The following is a 26,315-nucleotide window of genomic DNA, read 5'->3' on the forward strand; positions in this document are numbered from 1 at the left end:
GCATTTTAAATTCCTCGATCAATTGAAACCAATGCTAATACAGAGACAAAATGACGGACAAGTGGGCGGAACCATACAGCGAGCACGTGGTTTTGTGATGTCGGTGGGTAGGGTATATACCCACAGCCACAGCTCAAGTTGCTCAATATTAGAGTAAGAACAAAATAATTGCTATAAAAAGTAAAAACACTTCTAAATAAAATTAAAAATATATACTGTATGACTTTTTTTTGAAGGGGGAAGCTCAAGTGAAGTTTCGCCATTTTCAGCCACTGTGTCAACTATAGTCTACATGATGCCATGCATTTGTGTTAAAAAGAACAAAATTCATAAGTTAATAAGTTAGTTAAAAATGCATAAGTTAGTTTTATAAATTAGTTAAAATGTAAATATTGTTGAGGAAAGGTTTCATCTAAAAAAATAAAATAAAATAAAAAGTGAGGAGTGAGACCTCCTCTCTCAATTAGGGATCTTTGACGCGCTTCTTTTTCTTTCCCCCCTTCATTCAAGCTTTTCTCTCACTCAGCGGCTGTGAGACATAAAAGAAGCTGCTCTCCCAGTTTAGCCTAGGCTAACATTCGTCTTTGTAAGTTTTAGTTAGTTTGTATATTGAATTTGAAAGGAAAATGTGTGTTTTGTTTTTGGCGAACTTTTTAATGGTGCTACTGCTATCCTGTTGAACCTAATCACACGTGGAAAAATACAATTGTAAAACGTTTTAAATGTATTTATTTGTATATTTCACCACGATTTGAGAGCTCAATAAATTGAAGAAAAGTACGCCTTGTGTTTGGAGGATTTGTTTTTGGGTTTGCTGGCTGTTTAGTGACAACAAACGGGAAGGGGTGAGCGGTGCCGCACCAAGCCACTTCGGCTGCATTTTGGCACATGAAAAATAGCGAATACCGTACTAAGGTATGACGGAAAATTTTAGTGGTTTTGAAACCGCGACGTTTTCACACCACAGTAAACCGTGAAACCGGTAACCGGCACATGTCTAACATGAAGTGACCTACAAGTCCACCAAAATCAACGGGAAGTGGCCTAAATGACCTCAAATTCCCCAACATGAACTCATTGGCTTCCACTGACGGCCATAGACGTCCAATTCATTTTAACTGTTTGTAAGTTTAGACGTTACTTCCTGGGGAGATTCATTTGGGGAGATTCTCAGGTCACTTCCTGTTCTGTAACCCTGAATGAACAGGAAGTGACCCGTAAATTCTCCAAAATCAACAGGAAGTGACCCAGAAATGCCCCAAAATCAACAGTGACTGAAAATCAACAGGAAGTGACCTGTTAATGCCCCAAATCGACAGGAAGTGACCCATAAAAGCCCCAAAATCATCAGGAAGTGACTGAAAATCAACAGGAAATGATGCAAAATGCCTCAAAATCTTTTCAGTAATCCATAACAGGAAGTTACCCGTCAATACCCCAAAATCGAAAGGAAGTGACCGAAAAACAACAGGAAATGACGCAAAATACCTGAAAACCTATTCAGTAACCCAAAATAAATACGAAGTGACCCGTCAATGCCCCAAAATTGACAGGAAATGACTGTAAATCAACAGGAAATGATGCGAAAAGCCTGAAATCCTTTTCACTAAGCCGAAATCAACAGGAAATGACCAGTCAATGCCCCAAAATCGACAGGAAGACACCCAAAAAGGCCCCAAAATCAACAGGACGTGACCGAAAACAACAGGAAATGACGCAAAATACCTGAAAACCTTCTCAGTAACCCAAAATCAACAGGAAGTGACCCGTCAATGCCCCAAAATTGACAGGAAGTGACTGTAAATCAACAGGAAATGATGCGAAAAGCCTGAAATCCTTTTCACCAAGCAAAAATCAACAGGAAATGACCAGTCAATGCCCCAAAATCGACAGGAAGTCACCCAAAAAAGGCCCCAAAATCAACAGCAGGTGACCGAAAACAACAGGAAATGACGCAAAATACCCGAAAACCTTCTCAGTAACCCAAAATCAACAGGAAGTAACCCGTCAATGCCCCAAAATCGATAGGGAGTGACCAGTAAATTTTCCAAAATCAACAGGAAGTGACCCAGAAATGCCCCAAAATCAAAAGTGAGTGACCGAAAAACAACAGGAAGTAACGCAATATACCTGAAAATCTTTTTAGTAACCCAAAATAAACAGGAAGTGATCCGTCAATGCCCCAAAATTGACAGGAAGTGACCCATAAAGGCCCTAAAATCAACAGGAAGTGACCGAAAAACAACAGGAAATGATGCAAAATACCTGAAAACCATCTCAGTAACCCAAAATCAACAGGAAGTGACCCGTCAATGCCCCAAAATCGACAGGAAGTCACCCAAAAAAGGCCCCAAAATCAACAGTAGGTGACCGAAAACAACAGGAAATGACGCAAAATACCTGAAAACCTTCTCAGTAACCCAAAATCAACAGGAAGTGACCCGTCAATGCCCCAAAATTGACAGGAAGTGACTGTAAATCAACAGGAAATGATGCGAAAAGCCTGAAATCCTTTTCACCAAGCAAAAATCAACAGGAAATGACCAGTCAATGCCCCAAAATCGACAGGAAGTCACCCAAAAAAGGCCCCAAAATCAACAGCAGGTGACCGAAAACAACAGGAAATGACGCAAAATACCCGAAAACCTTCTCAGTAACCCAAAATCAACAGGAAGTAACCCGTCAATGCCCCAAAATCGATAGGGAGTGACCAGTAAATTTTCCAAAATCAACAGGAAGTGACCCAGAAATGCCCCAAAATCAAAAGTGAGTGACCGAAAAACAACAGGAAGTAACGCAATATACCTGAAAATCTTTTTAGTAACCCAAAATAAACAGGAAGTGATCCGTCAATGCCCAAAATTGACAGGAAGTGACCCATAAAGGCCCTAAAATCAACAGGAAGTGACCGAAAAACAACAGGAAATGATGCAAAATACCTGAAAACCATCTCAGTAACCCAAAATCAACAGGAAGTGACCCGTCAATGCCCCAAAATCGACAGGAAGTCACCCAAAAAAGGCCCCAAAATCAACAGTAGGTGACCGAAAACAACAGGAAATGACGCAAAATACCTGAAAACCTTCTCAGTAACCCAAAATCAACAGGAAGTGACCCGTCAATGCCCCAAAATTGACAGGAAGTGACTGTAAATCAACAGGAAATGATGCGAAAAGCCTAAAATCCTTTTCACCAAGCCAAAATCAACAGGAAATGACCAGTCAATGCCCCAAAATCGACAGGAAGTCACCCAAAAAAGGCCCCAAAATCAACAGTAGGTGACCGAAAACAACACGAAATGACGCAAAATACCTGAAAACCTTCTCAGTAACCCAAAATCAACAGGAAGTAACCCGTCAATGCCCCAAAATCAATAGGGAGTGACCCGTAAATTCTCCAAAATCAACAGGAAGTGACCCAGAAATGCCCCAAAATCAAAAGTGAGTGACCGAAAAACAACAGGAAGTAACGCAATATACCTGAAAATCTTTTTAGTAACCCAAAATAAACAGGAAGTGATCCGTCAACGCCCAAAAATTGACAGGAAGTGATCCGTCAATGCCCCAAAATTGACAGGAAGTGACCCATAAAGGCCCTAAAATCAACAGGAAGTGACCGAAAAACGACAGGAAATGATGCAAAATACCTGAGAACCATCTCAGTAACCCAAAATCAACAGGAAGTGACCCGTCAATGCCCCAAAATCGACAGGAAGTGACCCATAAATGCCCCAAAATCAACAGTGAGTGAACGAAAAACAGGAAATGACGTAAAATACCTGAAAACCTTCTCAGTGACTCAAAATCAATACGAAGTGACTAGTCAATGCCCCAAAATCAACAGGAAGTGACCCGTCAATGCCCCAAAATCGATAGGGAGTAACCTGTAAATTCTCCAAAATCAACAGGAAGTGACCCAGAAATGCCCCAAAATCAACACTTACTGAAAATCAACAGGAAGTGACCTGTTAATGCCCCAAAATCGACAGGAAGTGACCCATAAAAGCCCCAAAATCAACAGTGAGTGACCAAAAAACAACAGGAAGTACCGCAACATACCTGAAATCTTTTCAGTAACCCAAAATAAACAGGAAGTGACCCATCAATACCCCAAAATCGACAGGAAGTGACCCATAAAGGCCCTAAAATCAACAGGAATTGACCGAAAAACAACAGGATATGATGCAAAATACCTGAAAACCTTCTCAGTTACCCAAAATCAACAGGAAGTCACCCGTCAATGCCCCAAAATCGACAGGAAGTGACCCATAAATGCCCCAAAATCAACAGTGAGTGAACGAAAAACAGGAAATGACGCAAAATACCTGAAAACCTTCTCAGTGACCCAAAATCAACACAAAGTGACTAGTCAATGCCCCAAAATCAACAGGAAGTGACCCGTCAATGCCCCAAAATCGATAGGGAGTAACCTGTAAATTCTCCTAAATCAACAGGAAGTGACCCAGAAATGCCCCAAAATCAACACTTACTGAAAATCAACAGGAAGTGACCTGTTAATGCCCCAAAATCAACAGGAAGTGACCCATAAAAGCCCCAAAATCAACAGTAAGTGACCGAAAAACAACAGGAAGTACCGCAAAGTACCTGAAAATATTTTCAGTAACCCAAAATAAACAGGAAGTGACCCGTATATGCCCCAATATCGACAGGAAGCGACCCATATATGCCCAAAAATGGACAGAAAATGACCGAAAAACAAGAGGAAATGACGCAAAATACCTGAAAATCTTCTCAGTAACCCAAAATAAACAGGAAGTGACCCGTCAATGCCCTCGACAGAAAGTGACTGATAATCAACAGGAAATTACGCAAAATAACTGAAAACCTTTTCAGTAACCCAAAATCAACAAGAAGTGACCGGTTAATGCCCCAAAACAAACAGGAAGTGACATGTAAATCCCCCAAAATCAACAGGAAGTGACTGAAAATCGACAGGAAATGATGCGAAATAACTCAAAACCTTTTCAGTAGGCCAAAATCAACAGGAAGTGACCTGTACATGCCCCCCAAATCAACAGGAAGTGACCCATAAACACCCCAAAATTAACAGGAAGGGATGGAAAATCACTATGAAATGTCCCAAAACAAACTGGCATTGGCTGCCATCGACTTAACACGTCACTTCCTGTTCATTGTAAGGAATTTATATGTCACTTCCTGTCGAGTTTGAGTCACTGCCTATTCATTTGGGGAGACTCCAGGGATAATTCCTGTTCTCGCACCAAAAATCAACAGGAAGTGACCCATAAATGAGCCAAAATCAACAGGAAGTGGCTGAAAAATCAAACGCCGTATCGCGAGATCATCATTATGGTGAGCCCACTATAACAAATCGAATCGTGATGTACCCGAAGGAATAAGGCACTGTATGTTCAAAGTCCAAAATTACACACACCTCGTATGACTTTGAAACCTTGATGAACATATTTTCAGCCTCGGGGTCTTTATTCTTATCCGGATGCCTGGAAAATACATTGGAAATGAGAAAGAGCAGGTTAAAATGGGTTGTGGTCAAACATTTACGTCACTCAACTCACCATTCTTTGGCAAGGATCTTATATGCCTTTTTAACTTCTGCCTGGCTGGCACTCCTGCTGACTCCGAGGACTTTATATGGGTCGTATCCTGAGGTCGTTTCTCCCAAACGAGCAGTCAAAACTAGCAGAAAGATGGCGAGCGTCCATAGGCACAGCCCGTGATGTCGGCTCGTTCCCCCAGGAGTCATCGCTTGTCACTTTTCGTTTATCCTGAGGAGGAATGGTTTAAAAACCAACGTCGCCAAGCTAAGCCGTCGCATTAATATCACCGTAGTGCCGTTCACGGTTAGCGTAGCAGCCGCATGCTAGTGTTTTAAAAGGCTATTTGCAGCTAATATGGTGCACGTTAGTAAAAAGCAGTTGTCATAAGAATTAGGTGAATAGCTTCCGGTTGTATATTTCAAAATAAAACCTATGTAACGCGTTTCTCTTTAAGCTGTACATCCGTATACGTCGCGTATATTAGAATAGATGTCTGATGCGCGCTATGAGCCATGTGGGACAGACGTTGTTTCTGGTCGGCCATTTTGTGTCGTAGTCATTTGCTAAATATAACATTATACAGTTGATTAAGGCCCAAGCAACAAGTGGTGCGCGAGCCCTGTTGTTCTGCAAATGTTGATTATTATTATTATTTTATTTTTATTTAATTATTTATATAAAAATGGCCAATTTGGAGGCCTTAACATGCTCGAAAACTCACCAAAATTTGCACATACATGCTGCTTGGTGTAAATTCAGATAATTTTGTGACCTTGCGAAAAAAGTAACAAAATGGCTCAGTGGCGCCCCCTTCAAATTTTCAAAAATGCCTCTCGCATTTGATTTTTTCAACGTAGTGATGAAATTTGGGGAGTCGATACCTTGTCCAAAACTGCTCCAAAAAGTATCTTGCACCAATATTCCAAATCCAACGAGAAATCAGGTATTTTGGATTGAATGTGAAATTTTTATCGATTTACAGGGTGCATATATGAGACATCGGCACCTAGGGAGTTAGGTGGATCCTCCTCAAAATTGGTAAGACTGTTCATGGGACATATGAGATCTGAAGTTATCAAAATGGTGAGTTTTCATTTACGGGCCTGACCTGTGCGGGTATTTTTTGGGCAACACGCCAAATTCAGTAAATGGCTAATAACTCCCTGAAACAAAGTGCAGTCTTTTTCATAACTGGCATGTATGTGAGGTATCCCAGCCTAACCACAAATGCATTGAAATATTACACATTAGGACTGGCGCCCCCTGTTGGGAACAGAAAACGGCCTTTTTACAAAACCGGCTCATTTTTTGTGGTACTCTCTCCAATTGGGTTTTTTCTCCTAGTTGTGTGAGCGTATCTTTAATCCCCCAAAAAAGAGGCGAGTTTCCAGCATGTTAGGTTATTATTAGATGATAAGAGGGGAACGATCTGTCACCACCCTGACCTGCGTGACATCTGAGTTTGCCTTATGTTCAAGTTGTGCCAAACTGCAAACCCGGGTCAACTGCTTGGAAGGCAGGTATGCTAACCACTATACCACCAACGCCTTGTACTAGTGAATGTGAAATTTTCATTGTCAGTTGGAACCATCTTATGAAGATGGCAACATGACGTTCCTATTGGAATCCCGAGTTGCAACCCTCTCAATGATCTGGACGAGCCACCACGCCCACCACCCAAAATTACTTCCTAATGGGCGCTGGAAGTGTACCTTGATGAGTAAAACATCTGCATTGGCTGGAAATCAAACACAGGTCAACTGCTTGGAAGGCAGCTTTTCAAAACTATACCACCAACACCCTGTATCAAGAAGAGTCCATTTGAAATTTTCAGTGACAGTTGAAACACTTTTCAGAAGATGACATGAAGTTTCGATTGGAAACCCTAGTTGCTCCCCACTTAATGATCTAGACAAGCCACCACAACCCGCACCCAAATTCACATCCCAATATATATCTGGCACACTGATCAAAGATTCTGCATTGGCCAGGAATCGAACCCAGGTCACCTGCTTGGAAGGCAGCTATGCTAACCACTATGCCACCGACGCCATGTCAATTTGGTGTCCATTTGAAATTTTCACTGCCACTTGAAATAATCTTCAGAAGATTCCAAATGGAATCCCGAGTTGCAACCCTCTTAAAAGGATCTAGACCAGGGATCTCCAACCCAGTCCTCAAAGGCCCGCTGTGGGTGCAGGATTTCATACCAACCAAACAAGATGACTACACTTTTTCACCAATCTGGTGTTTTACAAGTGCAATCAGTGTCGCTTGTTTGGCAGAAACCTCATTGGTTCAACTATCTGTGCTGGATCAACAGGAACAAAAACCACAACCCACAGCGGGCCTTAGAGGACCGGATTGAACACCACTGATATAGACGAGCCACCACAACCCCCACCCATACATAAATCACATCCCTTAGGATGCAATTTATGTAATTATGTAAACCATCGTTGTTGGCCAGGAATCAAACCCAAGTCAACTGCTTAGAAAGCAGCTATGCTAACCACTATAACACCAACACCTTGTGCTAGTAAACGTTCATTTGAAATTTTCACTGTCGGTTGGAACAATCTTCAGAGGATGAGAACATGAGGTTCCTATTGGAAACCGAGTGGCAACCCACTCAACAATCTAGACCAGTGGTCTCCAACCCTGTCCTCAAAGGCCCGCTGTTGATCGGGGTTTTTGTTCCTGCTGATCCAGCAGAGATAGTTGAACCAATGAGGTTTCTGATAAAACAAGCAGCATCTGACTGCAATCAAATTCTGATTGCACTTGTAAAACACCAGATTGGTAAAAAAAAAAAAAAAAATGTTGTCATCATGTTTGGTTGGAATGAAATCCTACTCCCACAGCAGGCCTTTGAGGACAAGGTTGGAGACCACTGATCTAGACTAAGCACCACAACCCATCATATCCTAATGGTTGTTGGGAAGCATCCCAGTTACTGTTTGAAGAGTCTGCGTTGGCCGGGAACCAAACCCAGGTCACATGCTTGGAAGGCAGCTATGCTAACCACTATACCACCAACACCTTGTAATGGTAAATGTCCATTCGGAATTTTCACTGTCGATTGGAACAATCTTCAGAAGATGACAAAATGAAGTTCTTGTTGGTCGTGGTTTTCGTTCCTGACGATCCAGCACAGATAGTTGAAACAATGAGGTTTCTGCTGAAACAAGCAGCACCTGACTGCAATCAACGGAACACACTTGTAAAAGATCTAGGCGAGCCACCACAACCCCCACATCTTGATGGATGTTAGAGTGGTACCACTCATTAAGTAAACCATCTGCGTTAGTTAGAGTGGTACCACTCATTAAGTAAACCATCTGCGTTAGCCGGGAATCGAACCCGGGTCAACTGCTTGGAAGGCAGCTATGCTAACCACTATACCACCAACGCATTGCATCATAAAATGTCCATTTCAAATTTTCAGTGTCAGTTAAAACAAGACGACATGAAGTTCCTACGGGAAACCCGAGTTGCAACCCTCTTAAAAGGATCTAGACAAGCCACCACAACCCCCACCCAAAATCACATCCTAAAGGGTGTTGGAGGGGTACCACTCATTAAGGAAACCATTTGCATTGGCCGGGAATCAAACCCGGGTATACCACCAACGCCTTGCCTCATGAAATGTCCATTTAAAAATTTCGGTGTCATTCAAAACACTCTTCAGAAGATGACATGAAGTTCCTATTGGAAATCCTAATTGCAACCCTCTAATTGATCTGGACCAGTGGTCCCCAACCCAGTTCTCAAAGGCCCGCTGTGGGTCATGGTTTTTGTTCCTGCCGATCCAGCACAGATAGTTGAACCAATGAGATTTCTGCTAAAACAAGCAGCACCTGACTACAATCAACTGAACACACTTGTAAAACACTAGATTGGTGAAAACTCATAGTGATCTTGTTTGGTTGGAATGAAATCCTGGAACCTCAGCGGGCCTTTGGGGACAGGGTTGGAGACAAATGTTCTAGAGGAGCCACAAAACCCCCCAACCAAAACCATATTCTCACAGATGTTGGAGTGGTACCACTCATTGAGTAAAACGTCTGCGTTGGCCGGGAATCGAACCCGGGTCAACTGCTTGGAAGGCAGCTATGCTAACCACTATACCACCAACGCCTTACATCAAGAAGCGTCCATTTAAAAATGTCGGTGTCATTCAAAACACTTTTCAGAAAATGTCATGAAGTTCCTTTTGGAAACCCTAATTGGAACCCTCTTAATGATCTGGACCAGTGGTCTCCAACCCGGTCCTCAAAGGCCGGCTATGGGCCATGGTCTTTGTTCCTGACGATCCAGCACAGATAGTGAAAACAACGAGGTTTCTGCTGAAACAAGCAGCACCTGACTGCAATCAACTGAACGCACTTGTAAAACACCAGGTTAGTCAATCAATCAATCAATCAACTTTATTTGTATAGCACATTTAAAAATCCGCCAAGGAGACCAAAGTGCTTTATATAGCAAAACACAGCAAAATAAGTCAACTTTGAAAGATAAAACAAACACATAAAATAAAATAAATAAAAGACGAGGTCATAAACTGTCATTGCACATTAAAAGCTGACGAAAAATAAAATGTTTGCAATGTAATGTAGTGAAAAACCATAGTCTTGTTTGGTTGGAATGAAATTCTGCACCCTGAGCAGGCCATTGAGGACTGGGTTGAAGACCAATGATCTCGACGAGTCACCAAAAACCCCCACCCAAAATCAAATCTTTATGGATGTTGGAGAGGTACCACTCATTAAGCAAACCTTCTGCATTGGCCGGGAATCGAACCCAGGTCAACTGCTGGGAAGGCAGCTATGCTAACCACTATACCACCAATGCCATATACTGGCAAATGTCCATTTGATTCTTTAACTGTCAGTTGAAACAATCTCCAGAAGGTGACAGAAGTTCCATTTGGAAACCCAAGTCGCAAACCACTCAATGATCCAGGCTAGTGGTCTCCAATCCTGTCCTCAAGAGCCCGCTGTGGGTCGGGGTTTTTGTTGCTGCCGATCCAGCACAGATAGTTGAACCAATGAGATTTCTGCTAAAACAAGCAGCACCTGACTACAATCAACTGAACGCACTTGTAAAACACCAGATTGGTGAAAACTCATAGTGATCTTGTTTGGTTGGAATGAAATCCTGGAACCTCAGCGGGCCTTTGGGGACAGGGTTGGAGACAAATGTTCTAGAGCAGGGGTCCCCAACCCAGTCCTCAAGGCCCACTGTGGGTCCTGGTTTTTGTTCCAGCCAATCCAGCAGAGACAGTTGAACCAATGAGGCTTCTGCTAAAACAAACCACACCTGACTGCAATCAACTGATTGCACTTGTAAAACACTAGATTGGGGAAAAAGTGTCTTGTTTGGTAGGAATGAAAACCTGCACCCACAGTGGGCCTTTGTGGAATAGGTTGGGGACCCCTGTTCTAGAGCAGCCACAAAACCCCCCACCCAAAACCATATTCTCACAGATGTTGGACTGGTACCACTCATTAAGTAAACCGTCTGCGTTGGCCGGGAATCGAAACCGGGTCAACTGCTTGGAAGGCAGCCATGCTAACCACTATACCACCAACGCCTTACATCAAGAAGCGTCCATTTAAAATTTTCAATGTCAGTTAAAACACTCTTCAGAAGATGACATGAAGTTCCTACGGGAGACCCTCGTTGCAACCCTCTTAAAATGATCGAGACAAGCCACCACAACCCCCACCCAAAATCACATCCTAGAGGGTGTTGGAGGGGTACCACTCATTAAGGAAACCATTTGCGTTGGCCGGGAATCAAACCTGGATATACCACCAACGCCTTGCCTCATGAAATGTCCATTTAAAAATGTCGGTGTAATTCAAAACACTCTTCAGAAGATGTCATGAAGTTCCTTTTGGAAACCCTAATTGCAACCCTCTTAATGATCTGGACCAGTGGTCCCCAACCCGGTCTCAAAGGCCCGCTGTGGGTCATGGTTTTTGTTCCTGCCGATCCAGCACAGATAGTTGAACCAATGAGATTTCTGCTAAAACAAGCAGCACCTGACTACAATCAACTGAACGCACTTGTAAAACACCAGATTGGTGAAAACTCATAGTGATCTTGTTTGGTTGGAATGAAATCCTAGAACCTCAGCGGGCCTTTGGGGACAGGGTTGGAGACAAATGTTCTAGAGCAGGGGTCCCCAACCCAGTCCTCAAGGCCCACTGTGGGTCCTGGTTTTTGTTCCAGCCAATCCAGCAGAGACAGTTGAACCAATGAGGCTTCTGCTAAAACAAACCACACCTGACTGCAATCAACTGATTGCACTTGTAAAACACCAGATTGGGGAAAAAGTGTCATCATCTTGTTTGGTAGGAATGAAAACCTGCACCTACAGTGGGCCTTTGTGGAATAGGTTGGGGACCCCTGTTCTAGAGCAGCCACAAACCCCCCCACCCAAAACCATATTCTCACAGGTGTTGGAGTGGTACACAAACCCCCCCACCCAAAACCATATTCTCACAGATGTTGGAGTGGTACCACTCATTAAGTAAACCGTCTGCGTTGGCCGGGAATTGAACCCGGGTCAACTGCTTGGAAGGCAGCTATGCTAACCACTATACCACCAACGCCTTACATCAAGAAGCGTCCATTTAAAATTTTCAATGTCAGTTAAAACACTCTTCAGAAGATGACATGAAGTTCCTACGGGAAACCCTCGTTGCAACCCTCTTAAAATGATCGAGACAAGTCACCACAACCCCCACCCAAAATCACATCCTAGAGGGTGTTGGAGGGGTACCACTCATTAAGGAAACCATTTGCGTTGGCCGGGAATCAAACCTGGATATACCACCAACGCCTTGCCTCATGAAATGTCCATTTAAAAATGTCGGTGTCATTCAAAACACTCTTCAGAAGATGTCATGAAGTTCCTTTTGGAAACCCTAATTGCAACCCTCTTAATGATCTGGACCAGTGGTCCCCAACCCGGTCTCAAAGGCCCGCTGTGGGTCATGGTTTTTGTTCCTGCCGATCCAGCACAGATAGTTGAACCAATGAGATTTCTGCTAAAACAAGCAGCACCTGACTACAATCAACTGAACGCACTTGTAAAACACCAGATCGGTGAAAATCATAGTGATCTTGTTTGGTTGGAATGAAATCCTGGACCCTCAGCGGGCCTTTGGGGACAGGGTTGAAGATGAATGTTCTAGAGGAGCCACAAAAACCCCCACCCAAAACCACATCTTCATGGATGTTGGAGTGGTACCACTCATTAAATAAACCCTCTGCGTTGGCCGGGAATCGAACCCGGGTCAACTGCTTGGAAGGCAGCTATGCTAACCACTATACCACCAACGCCTTACATCAAGAAACGTCCAATTAAAATTTTCAGTGTCAGTTAAAACACTCTTCAGAAGATGACATGAAGTTCCGACGGGAAACACTCGTTGCAACCCTCTTAAAGTGATCTAGACAAGCCACCACAACCCACACCCAAAATTACATCCTAAAGAGTGTTGGAGGGGCACCACTCATTAAGGAAACCATCTGCTTTGGCCGGGAATCAAACCCGGGTTAACTGCTTGGAAGGCAGCGATGCTAACCACTATAGCACCAACGCTTTGTATTGGTAAATGTCCATTTAAAATTTTCGGTGTCAGTTGAAACACTCTTCAGAAGATGACATGAAGTTCCTATGGGAAACCCTAGTTGCAACCCTCTTCTCGATGATCAAGAGTCCACCACAACCCACACCCGAAATTAGATACCAATAGACCCTACCCACGTGACGTCACAACTCCGCTCTCCTGACCGGTGCCGCCCACTTGTCCGGCAACACATCGTGTTGACCTGTTACGGCTACGTACATTCCTCCTATTTACGACGTGTTTTTCTGCTCGTTAACATTAATAATCAAAATGGTGAAGGCGTGTGTGGCGGTCGGTTGCAATAACAGAGAAGATAGACGGAGAGACTTGAAGTTCTACCGGATTCCGAGAGACACGGAGAGGAGAGAGCGAGATGGGCTGCTGCAATTCGACGAGAAAACTGGGCTCCAAACGATTACCACAGATTATGTAGTAGTCATTTTATATCTGGTAAGATGCATTTAATATATATTTAGAGGGTTTTGGGCTGACAACCACAATTAAGATCATTGCTACGCTAATCGCCGACAACATACACGTATGTATGTAGTGAGTGCTATCGCTAAACCATATAAACATTAAAAGCCCTAGCTCCATTGGCAAATGACATGAAATACATTAGACTTGACAGTGGATGTTAGCAAGAACAAAAGATTTTGAATTGAAAATTTCGTAACTCACCTTCCGAGCACAAGATTCCTGCCGAATTTTTGTGTACGAGGACCTGTTTCACCCAACCAGCAACGTAGCATTTATAAACCTCCAAGCTCTTAAAGTTCTTCAAACTTTCGTGAGAATAGGCTGATTTTGTGTGGACAAGATAGTTGTAAATATCAGGGTCAGGCAGAGACGGCGAAGGCAGCCGGTCAAAAATCATCGATTTAGGCATCAAATATGGATCTGGCGACTGTATAGAACGAAGCTTTTCCACATAACGCCTTTTATGCAACACATCCAGTGAGTTTACGGCATCAGAAAGCACCGGGTCTTCCATGAAATGCATTTTAAATTCCTCGATCAATTGAAACCAATGCTAATACAGAGACAAAATGACGGACAAGTGGGCGGAACCATACAGCGAGCACGTGGTTTTATGACGTCGGTGGGTAGGCTCTATAGGTGCTTGACACATACCTCTCACTAATTAAAGCATCTGCGTTGGCCGGGAATCGGACCGGGTTGAACTGTTTGGAAGGCAGCTATGTTAACCACTATACCACCATCACTACAAAAAATATTCCATTAAAATTTTCAGTGTCATTTGAAACACTCTTCAGAAGACTCTTCACAAGTTTCACATGTGGATTCACCGATCCCTTTGGAATTAGATAATAAAGCATCTTTTTTCTAATTCAAAACCAATATTTATCTAAGCTGGCAAGCTAATAATTCAGCAAATTCCCGTTCAAAATTCTTCTGCCCATTGGTCTGTTGTGTATTATATTGTACCAAGCACTAGTCAAACTTCCACTGAGCAAATCCATTCCTCTTCCCATCAGATCGAGGACTAGCAGTTATAAGAAACTGATTAAACCTGTAAATTTGGAGCAAAACATGGTTTAAAAAGCCACTTTGCCTAGATTTAATCAGCAAAAGAAAATAGGGGTCTGCGTTTCTTTCGTTCGACTTATTCACTGAAGCAGCAATGCTAACCACTATAGCACCAACGCCTTGCACTCCGCACGCTATTAAGAATTGTCCATTTTTAGGGCTGTCAAAATTATCACGTTAACGGGCTGTAATTAATCACGTTAAAATATTTGACGCAATTAACGCACATGCCCCTCTCAAACAGATTAAAATGACAGCACAGGTTCATGTGCAGTTACTTGTGTTTTTTGGAGTTTTGTCGTCCTCTGCTGGTGCATGGGTGCGACTGATTTTACGACCATGAGAATTATTGACATCAACAATGGCGACCTACTAGTTTATTTTTTTTGATTGAAAATTTTACAAATTTTATTAAAAGAAAAACATTACGAGGGGTTTTAATTGCGGCTGTCAAAATTATTGCGTTAAGGGGCGGTAATTAATTTTTTTAATTCATCACGTTAAAATATTTGACGCAATTAACGCACAAGTCCCGCTCAGACAGATTTAAATGACAGTAGAGTGAAATGCCCACTTGTTAATTGTGTTTTATGGAGTTTTGCCGCCCTCTGCTGGCGCTTGGGTGCGACTGATTTTATAGGCTTCAGCACCCATGAGCATTGTGTAAGTAATTATTGACATCAACAATGGCGGGCTACTAGTTTATTTTTTGATTGAAAATTTTACAAATTTTATTAAAACGAAAACATTAAGAGGGGTTTTAATATAAAATGTCTATAACTTGTACTAACATTTATCTTTTAAGAACTACAAGTCTTTCTATCCATGGATCACTTTAACAGAATGTTAATAATGTTAATGCCATCTTGTTGATTTATTGTTATAATAAACAATTGCAGTACTTATGTACAGTATGTTGAATGTATATATCCGTCTTGTGTCTTATCTTTCCAGTCCAACAATAATTTACAGAAAAATATGGCATATTTTATAGATGGTTTGAATTTGCAATTAATCACAATTAATTCATTTTTAAGCTGTGATTAACTCGATTAAAATTTTTAATCGTTTGACAGCCCTTATGTATTTATTTATTTATTTTCATATATAAATAGCTTTCATTGCTCATATATCCTCCTATCATCAAACATTTTGTTTTGTCATAAACGCCAGATATGCGGTACATTTACTGAATTCTTCCAAAATTAATATATTTTTTTAACCTGGTAAATGCCCAAACCAGCCATTTATCCACATCCAAGATGGTGGCGTCGTTGACATACTTCTTTGGTTGCAATGCGTTGAAGACAGCCACGGATGAAGCGCATGCGCAGTTTCATGAGAGGACTTATTCTCCCACCTTTTATTTAACATTTTTCTTTAAAAATGGGGACGACCCTTTAAAAAATATATATGAACCCAAATAAAATATGTAAATAAAATAAAATAAATTTAAAAAGCGCGTTTCCTATTTAAAATATATATTTCTTCTTTCGGGAGGCTACGTTTCCTGTTTCACCTCAGAACGAGTGGGAACGTCTGGCTCTTACCAGACAGTACGAGTTTAAATCTTACTTTAGCGAGTTTTATTTTGTCTTTGCACATTATATGCACAATGTGTCATGTTTTTTTTCGTGGAGAGAGTTGCCGGAGGGCGACACGGTAGCTAACGCCAACGTTAGCTTTACAAAGCTGCACGGCCTGCTGCGGCTCGACTATTCACAAACGGGCCACTTTGCTGCTCAGGTAAATACAGAAAACAACTTATTTTAAGACTGTAAGAACAACTACTAAGAACGGAAATGAAGAAAATGTGCGCAGCCTCCAAGCTAATAAGCTAGGCGTAAATGAAATGGAAATGTCGAACTGTCTGCTTACAATGTTATCTTGCGATGCTGATGGGGTAATTGTATTGCATCTGTAATGGTAACGTAGTTCTAGTTTGTCTACTCATATTCAGAGTACTCAAAATTTGAGATAATTCCTTGCTAGTCTTTACTACAATAGCCTGTAATAGGGATAGGAACCCATTGCTTCCTCACGATACGATTACGATACGATTTACGATACAAGACTCACGATAACGACGATCTCGATATTGCGATACAACAGTCATCGATACATGGGGCAGGAAATCATTCTCGGATATTCTACAAAACAACTAGTAAACAGAAAAACAATCTTTTCATCCTTCCGTTATTTGGAATGAGTTTATCATTAGTACCGTATAGGGAATGGGACGTACTACGTCACTGTTTGGACGCGCCTCCATGCTGGCAATATGATTTACTTCCGGTTCGGCAGAGTCAATGCGGATTGTAACGTGTGGTAGTGCTAAGCTAACTCTTTCGGTGTTTTAGAAAGAAAATATGGGTGGTTATTGTTGCGTTACCGGGTGCAACAGCATCTCCTACGACAAAAAAAGGGGTTAGGAAAAATGGACTCACTTTTCACTGTTTTCCTGCATGGAGGACCAAATATCAGATCACGAAGGTACGACGGATGGCTGGATTGCAGCGGTTCGTCGGAAAAGCATTTCTTATTATCATATTTCTGCTGGAATGAGAGTGTGTTCCTGTCATCTCTACTCTTGTAAGTTGAACGATTTATCCACTTTTGGTTTCAATACGTTTTTCTTTTTTTACACCGTTGTGTAAATCTGCCTCGGTAGCAATGCTCGCCTACTACGACTCACCTACCTGTTGTGTTCCTAGGTAAACCTGCTGACAACACATCCCGATTTGTCACCATCTCTCTTCTTGGATCATTTGACAAAGAAAATTTGTTCAATGGAGTGGTTCCATTTGTCCTGTGTCGGACTCAAACAAGCCCCTGCTGCAGACGCCATCTGGGTCTGCCCTTCTCGTCGATGAACTGCGGGCTTTTAACTTGTGAAAATGCAAGAACTGTAATGCACATATTTATTCTGCCTGGCTATTTAACTATGGCCAGTGACGTATTATTATTATTATTATTATTATTTTTAAACCACTTTGACAAAGACACGTTTCATTGTAATGTTGAATTTATATATTCTATTATTATTTTTAAATTATAATATTCTTATTTGCACTTATGGAGACTTTAGACTGTCAATTCAAATAGTGTTGGAAAAGTTGCAATACCTAAAATAGAAATGCAAGAACTGTAAAGTACATATTTTTACACCTTTATTTACCTAAGGCCACTGGATGTTTTTTAACTGCTTTGAAAAAATACAGGTTTTGTTGTGATCTTGTATTTATATAGTATATAGCTTTTTATAATGTATTATGTATTATAATATTTGCTGCCCCCTGCCAGAGTGTGGGCCATTTTGTACTAAAATGATTTTAAACTGTCAGTTCAAATACTGTGTTGGAGACTAGTACTTGCAATACTTAAAATGGAAATGCAAGAACTTTAAAGCACATATTTATCCTGTCTGGCAATTTACCCAAGGCCAGTAAATAGTGTTTTAAACTGCTTTGACAAAGACACGTTTATTGTGATCTTGTATTTGTGTATTACTTATAATTATATAATATTTGCTGCCACCGTCAGAGGGTGGGCCTTGTTTGCACTAATTTAAAGATTTTAAACTGTCAATTCAAATATCGTATTGGAGAAATTGCATTACTTGAAATAAATCTATTGCAACTTATCAGTCCCAGTTCTTGTCTACAACACTGTCCAAAAATTGTCAATGCATATTCCAAATAGAATAACAAAATTAAGTCACCTGACTTTGTAATTATTACACCTGTTTATTATGAAGACCTGAAGTAAACAACAAGCAGTTACAGTTTGTCAAGAAGTTGTTCAAGTCATGTTTTGGTATTCATATTTTATTGACTTTTCACAACAACACTTTGTAAGAGCAGAGCAAACTGAAGTTTCAGCGTGCACTCTTCGCCTTTCCAACCTCTCATAACGCTCCGATGTGGTGCGCTTGACCTCAGAATAACCCAAGAAGAGATATGGTGACCAATCGGGATGTGTTGTCAGCATTTCATATGCAGGTTTTCCTAGTAACACAACAGGTAGGTGAGGAGGAGTAGGTTAGCATTGCTACCGAGGCAGATTTACACAACAGTAAAAAAAACACACACAAAAAAAAACGTATTGAAACCAAAACGGATAAATCGTTCAACTTACAAGAATAGAGATGAGGGGAATACTCTCATTCCAGCAGAAATATGATCATAAGAAATGCTTTTCCGACGAACCGCTGCAATCCAGCCATCAGTCGTGCCTTCGTGATCTGATATTTGGTCCTCCATGCAGGAAAACGGTGAAAAGTGAGTCCAGTTTTCCTCGCCCTTTTTTTAGTCGTAGGAGAAGCTGTTGCACCCGGTAACACAACAATACACACCCATAATTTCTTTCTAAAACACCGAAAGAGTTAGCTTAGCACGACCACACGTTACAATTCGCATTGAGTCTGCCGACCCGGAAGTGAATCATATTGCCAGCATGGAGACGCGTCGAAACAATGACGTAGTACGTCCCATTCCCTATTGGCCCGGATATAAGACGGTATTTTTTGCATTGAAATAACACTGAAAAAGAGGGGGTCATCTTATATTTGCGGTCTAGACATTATACCCATTCACGACGCTAGATGGCGCCAGATATCATTGAAGCGATGTTCTGTCATGACAGATCTCAGCTACTCTGAAGTTTAACCAGTTTGCATTATTTTATTGCAATGTTTTTCCTTATTCAGATTTGTTTCAAGACTACAGTTACAGTTAGACTTCACTTTGATGGTTAATGCAGTTATTGCAATTTTGTTGTTTTATCACAATAGATTGGTTTATTTACATTTCAAAAACCAGAAGCCATTCATTTACGAATGTGATTGCATTTTGGTTTACATTAGGGCTGTCAAACGATTACAATTTTTAATCGAGTTAATTACAGCTTAAATATTGATTAATCGTAATTAATCGCAATTAATCGCAATTCAAACCATCTATAAAATATGCCATATTTTTCTGTAAATTATTGTTGGAATGGAAAGATAAGACACAAGATATACATTCAACATACGGTACCTAAGGACTGTATTTGTTTATTATAACAATAAATCAACAAGATGGCATTAACATTATTAACATTCTGTTAAAGCGATCCATGGATAGAAAGGCTTGTAGTTCATAAAAGATAAATGTTAGTACAAGTTATAGAAATTTTATATTAAAACCCCTCTTAATGTTTTCGTTTTAATAAAATTTGTAAAATTTTCAATCAAAAAATAAACTAGTAGCCCGCCATTGTTGATGTCAATAATTACTTACACAATGCTCATGGGTGCTGAAGCCTATAAAATCAGTCGCACCCAAGCACCAGCAGAGGGCGGCAAAACTGCATAAAACACAACAAGTGAGCGTTTCACTATACTGTCATTTAAATCTCTCTGAGTGGGGCATCTGCGTTAATTGCGTCAAATATTTTAACGTGATTAATTTAAAAAAAATAATTAACACCCGTTAACACGATAATTTTGACAGCCCTAGTTTACATATTTAAATGTTCAGATATTAAGATTTGAATGAGGCAAAATAACATGGTTTTTCTCTCAAATATATTGTTATAATCATTTGTTTCGGATGTACTGTAATTATTTTCTGTATAAAAAATCATTAGGTGTTCAAAAAGTCTTTTTTCCAACTTGAGTCTTGAAAAAGAGGGGGTCGTCTTATAATCAGGGCCGTCTTATATTCGGGCCAATACAGTACATGTCCAATCTGTTTGAAGTGGGAGAGATGGCAGTGAATACCTCCAACGGATTGGACATCTATGACCGTCAGTGGCAGCCAATCCATTCATTTTGGGGCATTTCACGTCATTTCCTGTTGATTGTCGGACAAGTGCAATTCCTTTTGGGGCTTTTATGGGTCACTTCCTGTTGATTTTGGGGCATTTTCAGGGTTACTTAACTCATTAACTCCAAGCCATTTTCACCGGAGCAAGGCCCTTCGCTCCCGGCTGTTTTACTGGATTTTGACTGATTTTGCAAGGCCCACAGAAAACATGGAACCTATCAAAGGAAAGATTAGACTCTGTTCTTTCAGCGAAAAAAAAAAAGTTAGTTCATATCTTTTTCCATTCTTTACAAATCAGCATCAGAAAATAGCTTAGTTTAAGCAATTTTCCATTTTCTGATGAAAAAACGGAGAAATTGAGCTTTTTGTAAAAGCATACATTTCAAACCTAACTTTGACTTTAACACAGCTATTTCTCGCTTTTTTGACACCCAAACATCTGAATAATGTTTTCGTTCTACAAAATAAGATAAACAACAAGAAAAATAGAGCTTTTGATCGCAAAGTAACACTTTATTTACACTAGAGATGTCCCGATCCGATATTTGGATCGGATCGGACGCCGATATGGGCAAAAAATGCGCATCGGTATCGGATTGGCCAACACGGAAAAATTCCGATCCAGTTTTTTTTAAAGTCTGGTCCGGGTTTTCCATCGCACCGATTTACATAATCCATTCCAGTTTTTGCTTCTGTTTCCCTAAAATCCGGTCCGCATTTTACGGCACACCTTCAACACACTACATTTACATTACCGTCTCCCAATTTACCGAGAGACCTAATCCGTAAAAATGTCAACTGTGTGGGATCATTTCACCTTAAAGGACGACAAAGACGAAGAGGCAGAGTGCAACATTTACCACAATAAAGTCAAGCGTGGTGGTAAAGCTGTAAGACGTTTTAATACAACCAACCTCATCAAGCATTTAGCGAAATACCGCCACAAACAATATGAGGAGTATGTTAAGAAAACCGAAGACAAAAAGAAAAGTCTTACGCAACTAACACTGGCAGAAACTTTTGCTATGCGTGACAAACTGGCACCCGACAGTCCTAAAGCCCAGGGAATAACAAGAGTCATTGCCGAAGAATTCATTCTGGATGACGAGCCATTATCTCTCGTGAGTAAAGACGCACCATCCAACACTTAGAACCACGGTACAACATGCCCAGCCGTCATTACATCCTTGAGCGATTCGGCCATGGAAGATTCGAGAACGATTCACAAACATCCAAATTCCGATTATTGAAATATGTCAAGTAAAGCGGAACTAATACACAGCGCGGTCTTCGGGACGCAATGAGAAACGGACCGCATTGCGTCCCGAGAGTAAACGTCATGTTTGTCATAGACCCGGGTCAAGCCAATGCTCAAGTCATGGCTTTAGCTCAACTCATGCCGCTGGATAAAAAACACAAGAGTACCTGATTGCTGCTAACAGCCGCTACAAAGTACGCCAACATCGTTTTACTATAGATAATAGATATCATATGTATATAGAACTAGATGCAAAATGACAGACTCGACGGCATTAGCAACAGCCGCCATCTTAAAGCAGGAGACTTCCCTAGTAGGCTGTTGTGAACCTTCCAAGTAAAGTTGCACCGATACCAGTATCGGTAGGGGGCGCCGATCCGGCCCGAATTGGTGGTATCGGTATCAATGAGTACCAACATTTAGGGCGCCGATACCATCTACTGGCATCACTTGAACGCAAATATACTGTCCTTCCCATCTGAGCTAACTTCCCAAATCATTACATATGTATGTCTTTGTCCCGAAATTACCAAACGATATCTACACCTTCGTCTTCAATACTACGGATGCATGTGATGTTACACTGCTCATCTAACATGGCATTCACAAACGATTAGCATGTGTATCGTTGCATATGTATGTATATATATATATATATATATATATATATATATATATATATAACCCACAAGTAGAACAAGTATTTGATACACTGCCAATGGGTTTTCCCATTGACTGTGTATCAAATACTTGTTCTCCCCACTGTATATATATATATATATATATATATACAGTACTGTGCAAAAGGAAAAGGCCAGAAAATAAATAACACGATTGAGGAAAAAAAAAAAATTCAAAATGGCCGGACCAAATGTGGAGGCGGGCCATATTTGGGCCGTGGGCCGCAGTTTGGGGACTCCTGGGTTAACGTGTATTATTTTACCATTACATTGAATTGCATGCCTTTTAGTTTTTGTGGCGCTTACACGCTCAAGTGGAGGCGCCCTTGCGCTTCCTCACGCATGAACGCGCTCACGTGAAGAAGCGCGCGCATACACCCAAAGAAGAAATGCCGCATCCAAGTGAGTGAGCGAGTTAGTGAGAGAGGGAAACACTTCTACGAGCCTACGTTCTTTGTTAATGTTAATATCTACAGAGGCAATGCCTGCATGGATCATCTTTTGTGTTGTTGTTGTTGTGTTTCCACTCTCGATCGGACACTTAAATCCAGTTGTGTCGTGGTTTGAACGATGTGCTAATGCTAGCGAACGAATGCTAACCATACTGTTATTAGCAGCTAATCATCGCTGATTTACGTTGATGCAAACCTGTTTGTTATTGGGGACGAAATGGATTTGTTTCATTTCTATTCTTAGTTTCACTCTTCAAGTGATGGTTGAATAAAGTCAGCAAATTATACCAACGTCTTCTGCATCGTCATTTGGGAGTTTAGCTAGCTGTATAGCCAGGACTGAGCCTTAGCCTCTCTGTGAGGACAGCGCAGTCGTATTCCCTCCCGATGCAGTTATCTCCACCTTGCAATGACACACTTTCGAGTGTTTGAACCTACGTGCTGTCATTGTTATGTTTATGGCTGCAATGCTCGTGCTTACCCGTCGTAACCTTTCATTTTCACACTCTTTCCTGGTGAAGTGTAGTCAAACTTTGGAGCGAGTGGTTCTTGGCGCCATGCTAGTTTGATGCGTCTGGACAACAACACACGTCACGACGCAATACGCGTCTTTAGGAATCGTTAAAGGGATCGTTAAGGCTTTTTCATTGTGATGTCGAGGCCTCGAAACACTCGGAACCGGTTCCGAATTGGAATCGGATTTTGATTCCCATCCCTAGTCACACCCCTAGCGAACTCAAATGTATTGTTGTTTTTTTTTTTTCTTCCTGTACGACAGGCCCAGCACCATGAATTTGGTACGTCTCGTGTGCCGCCACAAGACTGCGCTGTTCCTCTGCACTGTGTGCACCTTTGCCGTGGTCCTGGTCTTCTTGGCCAAATGTACCTCCGAAACCCTGAAGCAGGGTCACGCCGATCCACCGGGTTTAGCCCCTCGCGCAAGCGCTTTAAACCCCCATCCGGAGCAGCACGACCGAGCCGCTCCTCTCAAAGACGTGTCGGCGTTCCTCGTCGTCCTCATCACCACGGGTCCAAAGTACACAGAGCGCAGGAGTATCATCCGCAGCACGTGGCTGTCCAAGCGGGACTCTGACACCCTAGCCATGTTTGTCGTAGGAACCCTAGGATTGTCCGACGAAGACCTTCAGAACCTGAACGTAGAACAAGGACGGCATAAGGATCTGCTACTACTCCCAGACTTGAAAGATTCTTACGAGAACTTGACCGTGAAGCTGCTACACATGTACTCATGGCTGGACCGCAACGTACACTTCAAGTTCGTCCTCAAAGCGGACGACGACACGTTCGCCCGCTTGGATCTACTTAAAGACGAGCTACGAGGTAAAGAACCTTCTCGATTGTACTGGGGCTTCTTCTCGGGACGAGGCCGAGTCAAGACGGCGGGAAAGTGGCGGGAAGGTTCCTGGGAGCTTTGCGACTACTACCTCCCCTACGCGCTAGGCGGAGGCTACGTTCTGTCGTCGGATTTGGTACGATACGTGCGTCTGAACGCCGAATACTTGAAAATATGGCAGAGCGAGGACGTGTCTTTGGGCGCCTGGTTAGCGCCGGTGGACGTCCGGCGGACGCACGACCCGCGGTTTGACACGGAGTATAAATCCCGAGGTTGCAACAATAAGTACTTGGTGACGCACAAGCAAAGTCTGGAGGACATGTTGGAGAAGCACCAAATGCTACAGCGGGACGGGAGGTTGTGTAAGGAGGAAGTCAAGCTGCGGTTATCGTACGTCTACGATTGGAGCGTGCCGCCTTCGCAGTGCTGCCAAAGGAAGGAGGGCATTCCTTAATCTTGTCAAATTGACGTCCAAGTCTTTGACTGAGGGTGGACCGATATATCGGGCCGATATAGAGACAGCGAGAACCAAAAGTGGTATTTGCCATGTGGCAAAATGGATTTTGGCATGTGGCATTTTTTGGGTATGTGCATAGCCGTCAATGGCATAGCCTAACTTGGTTGCCAGTTGAATATCAATGAGCTGTAATGGTAAGTGGATGGCCCAAAATCAGCCTCATGTTCTTCTGCCATTTAAAATGAATGGAAAATTTGGACGTGCATAGCCGTCAATCACATAGCCTGATTAATGTGTCAGTGTAATGTCAATGAGCTGTAATGGTAAGTGGATGGCCAAAAATCACAGCCACACGTTCTTCTGCCATTTAAAATGGATGGAAAATTTGGACGTGCATGGCCGTCAATGGCATGGATGTGCATGGCCTGCAAAACTACCATATACCCCTCCAAAAAATGTCATATACCAACCAAAAAATGACAAACCAAAGTCAATTTTGCCACATACCAAAAAAAAAAAAAAACGGCTTATGGCAAAATCCATTTTGCCACATGGCAATAAGCAAAATCCATTTTGCCACATGGGAAATAAAATGCCACATGGCAAAATCCATTTTGCCACATGGCAAATAAAATGCCACATGGCAAAAGCCATTTTGCCACATGGCAAATAAAATGCCATATGGCAAATAAAATACCACATGGCAAAAAAACTGCCACGTGGCAAAATCCATTTTGCCACATGGCAAGTAAAATGCCACATGGCAAAACCCATTTTGCCACATACCAAAAACAAACAAAAAAACGGCATATGGCAAAATCCATTTTGCCACATGGCAATAAGCAAAATCCATTTTGCCACATGGCAAATAAAATGCCACATGGCAAAATCCATTTTGCCACATGGCAAATAAAATCCCACATGGCAAAATCCATTTTGCCATATAGCAAATAAAATGCCACATGGCAAAAATCTGCCACATGGCAAATTCCATTTTGCCACATGGCAAAAAAATGCCACATGGCAAAATCCATTTTGCCACATGGCAAAAAACTGGCACATGGCAAAATCCATTTTGCCACATGACAAAAAAAAATGCCACGTGGCAATATCCATTTTGCCACATGGCAAACAAACGCCACAGGGCAATATCAATTTTGCCAAGTGGCAAACAAATGCCACAGGGCAAAATAAATTTTGCCACATGGCAAAAGAATGCCATGTGGCAAAATCAATTTGCAAAAAAAAATGCCACATGGCAAAATCAATTTTGCCACATGGCAAATACCACTTTTGGTTCCCGGCCCTGCTACCAATATACAGACTGTTTTTTTTTTTCAAGATATATTTGTTAATATAATTACGTATACAGTGGTACTTTGATTTTAGGGGTGGGAACCTCTCGGTAGCTTACGATACAATACCAATTTGCGATACAAGGCTCACGATAACCATCTCACGATATGGCGATACGACAATTATTGCTAAATGGGGCGGGAAATTAATCTACAATACAAGTAATCAACAGAAAAATCATCTATTTTCATGCTTTTGGTATGAATAGGATT

General features: G+C 41.6%; 2 protein-coding genes and 6 non-coding genes across 13 annotated transcripts in view; 1 reads left to right on the forward strand and 7 right to left on the reverse strand.

Moving 5' to 3' along the window:
* The window catches only part of LOC130921663 (dnaJ homolog subfamily C member 16-like), a 35,802-nt gene extending 29,875 nt beyond the window's left edge, over positions 1-5,927 (reverse strand). For all 3 annotated transcript variants that reach the window (XM_057845815.1, XM_057845814.1, XM_057845813.1), the window contains exons 1-2: positions 5,558-5,927; positions 5,416-5,482 (exon numbers count right to left, since the gene is read on the reverse strand). In XM_057845815.1, coding sequence (XP_057701798.1) covers positions 5,416-5,482; positions 5,558-5,745 — 255 coding nt within the window. In that variant the 5' untranslated portion in view covers positions 5,746-5,927. The remainder of the gene's footprint in view (positions 1-5,415; positions 5,483-5,557) is intronic.
* A 2,954-nt stretch (positions 5,928-8,881) lies between these two features.
* trnag-ucc (transfer RNA glycine (anticodon UCC)) lies at positions 8,882-8,953 on the reverse strand. Its single transcript has one exon. It is a non-coding gene; the product is annotated as a tRNA-Gly (tRNA).
* A 654-nt stretch (positions 8,954-9,607) lies between these two features.
* Positions 9,608-9,679, reverse strand: trnag-ucc (transfer RNA glycine (anticodon UCC)). Its single transcript has one exon. It is a non-coding gene; the product is annotated as a tRNA-Gly (tRNA).
* Positions 9,680-10,321: 642 nt separating this feature from the next.
* Positions 10,322-10,393, reverse strand: trnag-ucc (transfer RNA glycine (anticodon UCC)). Its single transcript has one exon. It is a non-coding gene; the product is annotated as a tRNA-Gly (tRNA).
* A 670-nt stretch (positions 10,394-11,063) lies between these two features.
* On the reverse strand, positions 11,064-11,135 carry trnag-ucc (transfer RNA glycine (anticodon UCC)). The gene has a single exon. It is a non-coding gene; the product is annotated as a tRNA-Gly (tRNA).
* Positions 11,136-12,090: 955 nt separating this feature from the next.
* Positions 12,091-12,162, reverse strand: trnag-ucc (transfer RNA glycine (anticodon UCC)). The gene has a single exon. It is a non-coding gene; the product is annotated as a tRNA-Gly (tRNA).
* Positions 12,163-12,823: 661 nt separating this feature from the next.
* Positions 12,824-12,895, reverse strand: trnag-ucc (transfer RNA glycine (anticodon UCC)). The gene has a single exon. It is a non-coding gene; the product is annotated as a tRNA-Gly (tRNA).
* A 3,249-nt stretch (positions 12,896-16,144) lies between these two features.
* b3galt6 (UDP-Gal:betaGal beta 1,3-galactosyltransferase polypeptide 6) lies at positions 16,145-25,621 on the forward strand. 4 transcript variants are annotated; one of them, XR_009064501.1, is made up of 3 exons: positions 16,145-16,482; positions 17,208-17,328; positions 17,451-18,344. XR_009064501.1 is itself a non-coding variant. In XM_057847138.1 (2 exons), the coding sequence occupies exon 2, from the start codon at positions 23,725-23,727 to the stop codon at positions 24,742-24,744; it is 1,020 nt and encodes a 339-aa protein (XP_057703121.1). In that variant the 5' UTR covers positions 16,151-16,482; positions 23,715-23,724; the 3' UTR covers positions 24,745-25,621. The 4 variants fall into 4 exon arrangements, 2 of the variants coding, with proteins under 2 accessions (XP_057703121.1, XP_057703120.1); XR_009064500.1 differs by having other exon boundaries at positions 17,208-18,344; XM_057847138.1 differs by lacking the exons at positions 17,208-17,328; positions 17,451-18,344 and adding an exon at positions 23,715-25,621 and having other exon boundaries at positions 16,151-16,482.
* Positions 25,622-26,315: the final 694 nt, after the last annotated feature.

This window comes from Corythoichthys intestinalis, chromosome 9 (assembly GCF_030265065.1).
Source record: "Corythoichthys intestinalis isolate RoL2023-P3 chromosome 9, ASM3026506v1, whole genome shotgun sequence".
Classification (NCBI taxonomy): Eukaryota; Metazoa; Chordata; class Actinopteri; order Syngnathiformes; family Syngnathidae; genus Corythoichthys; species Corythoichthys intestinalis.

Coding starts and splice junctions, on each gene's coding strand:
- b3galt6 (XM_057847137.1), top strand. CDS start 21,648: ATGACGAGCCATTATCTCTC. Junction 21,668..23,714: donor ATGACGAGCCATTATCTCTC/GTGAGTAAAGAC, acceptor CCTGTACGACAG/GCCCAGCACCATGAATTTGG.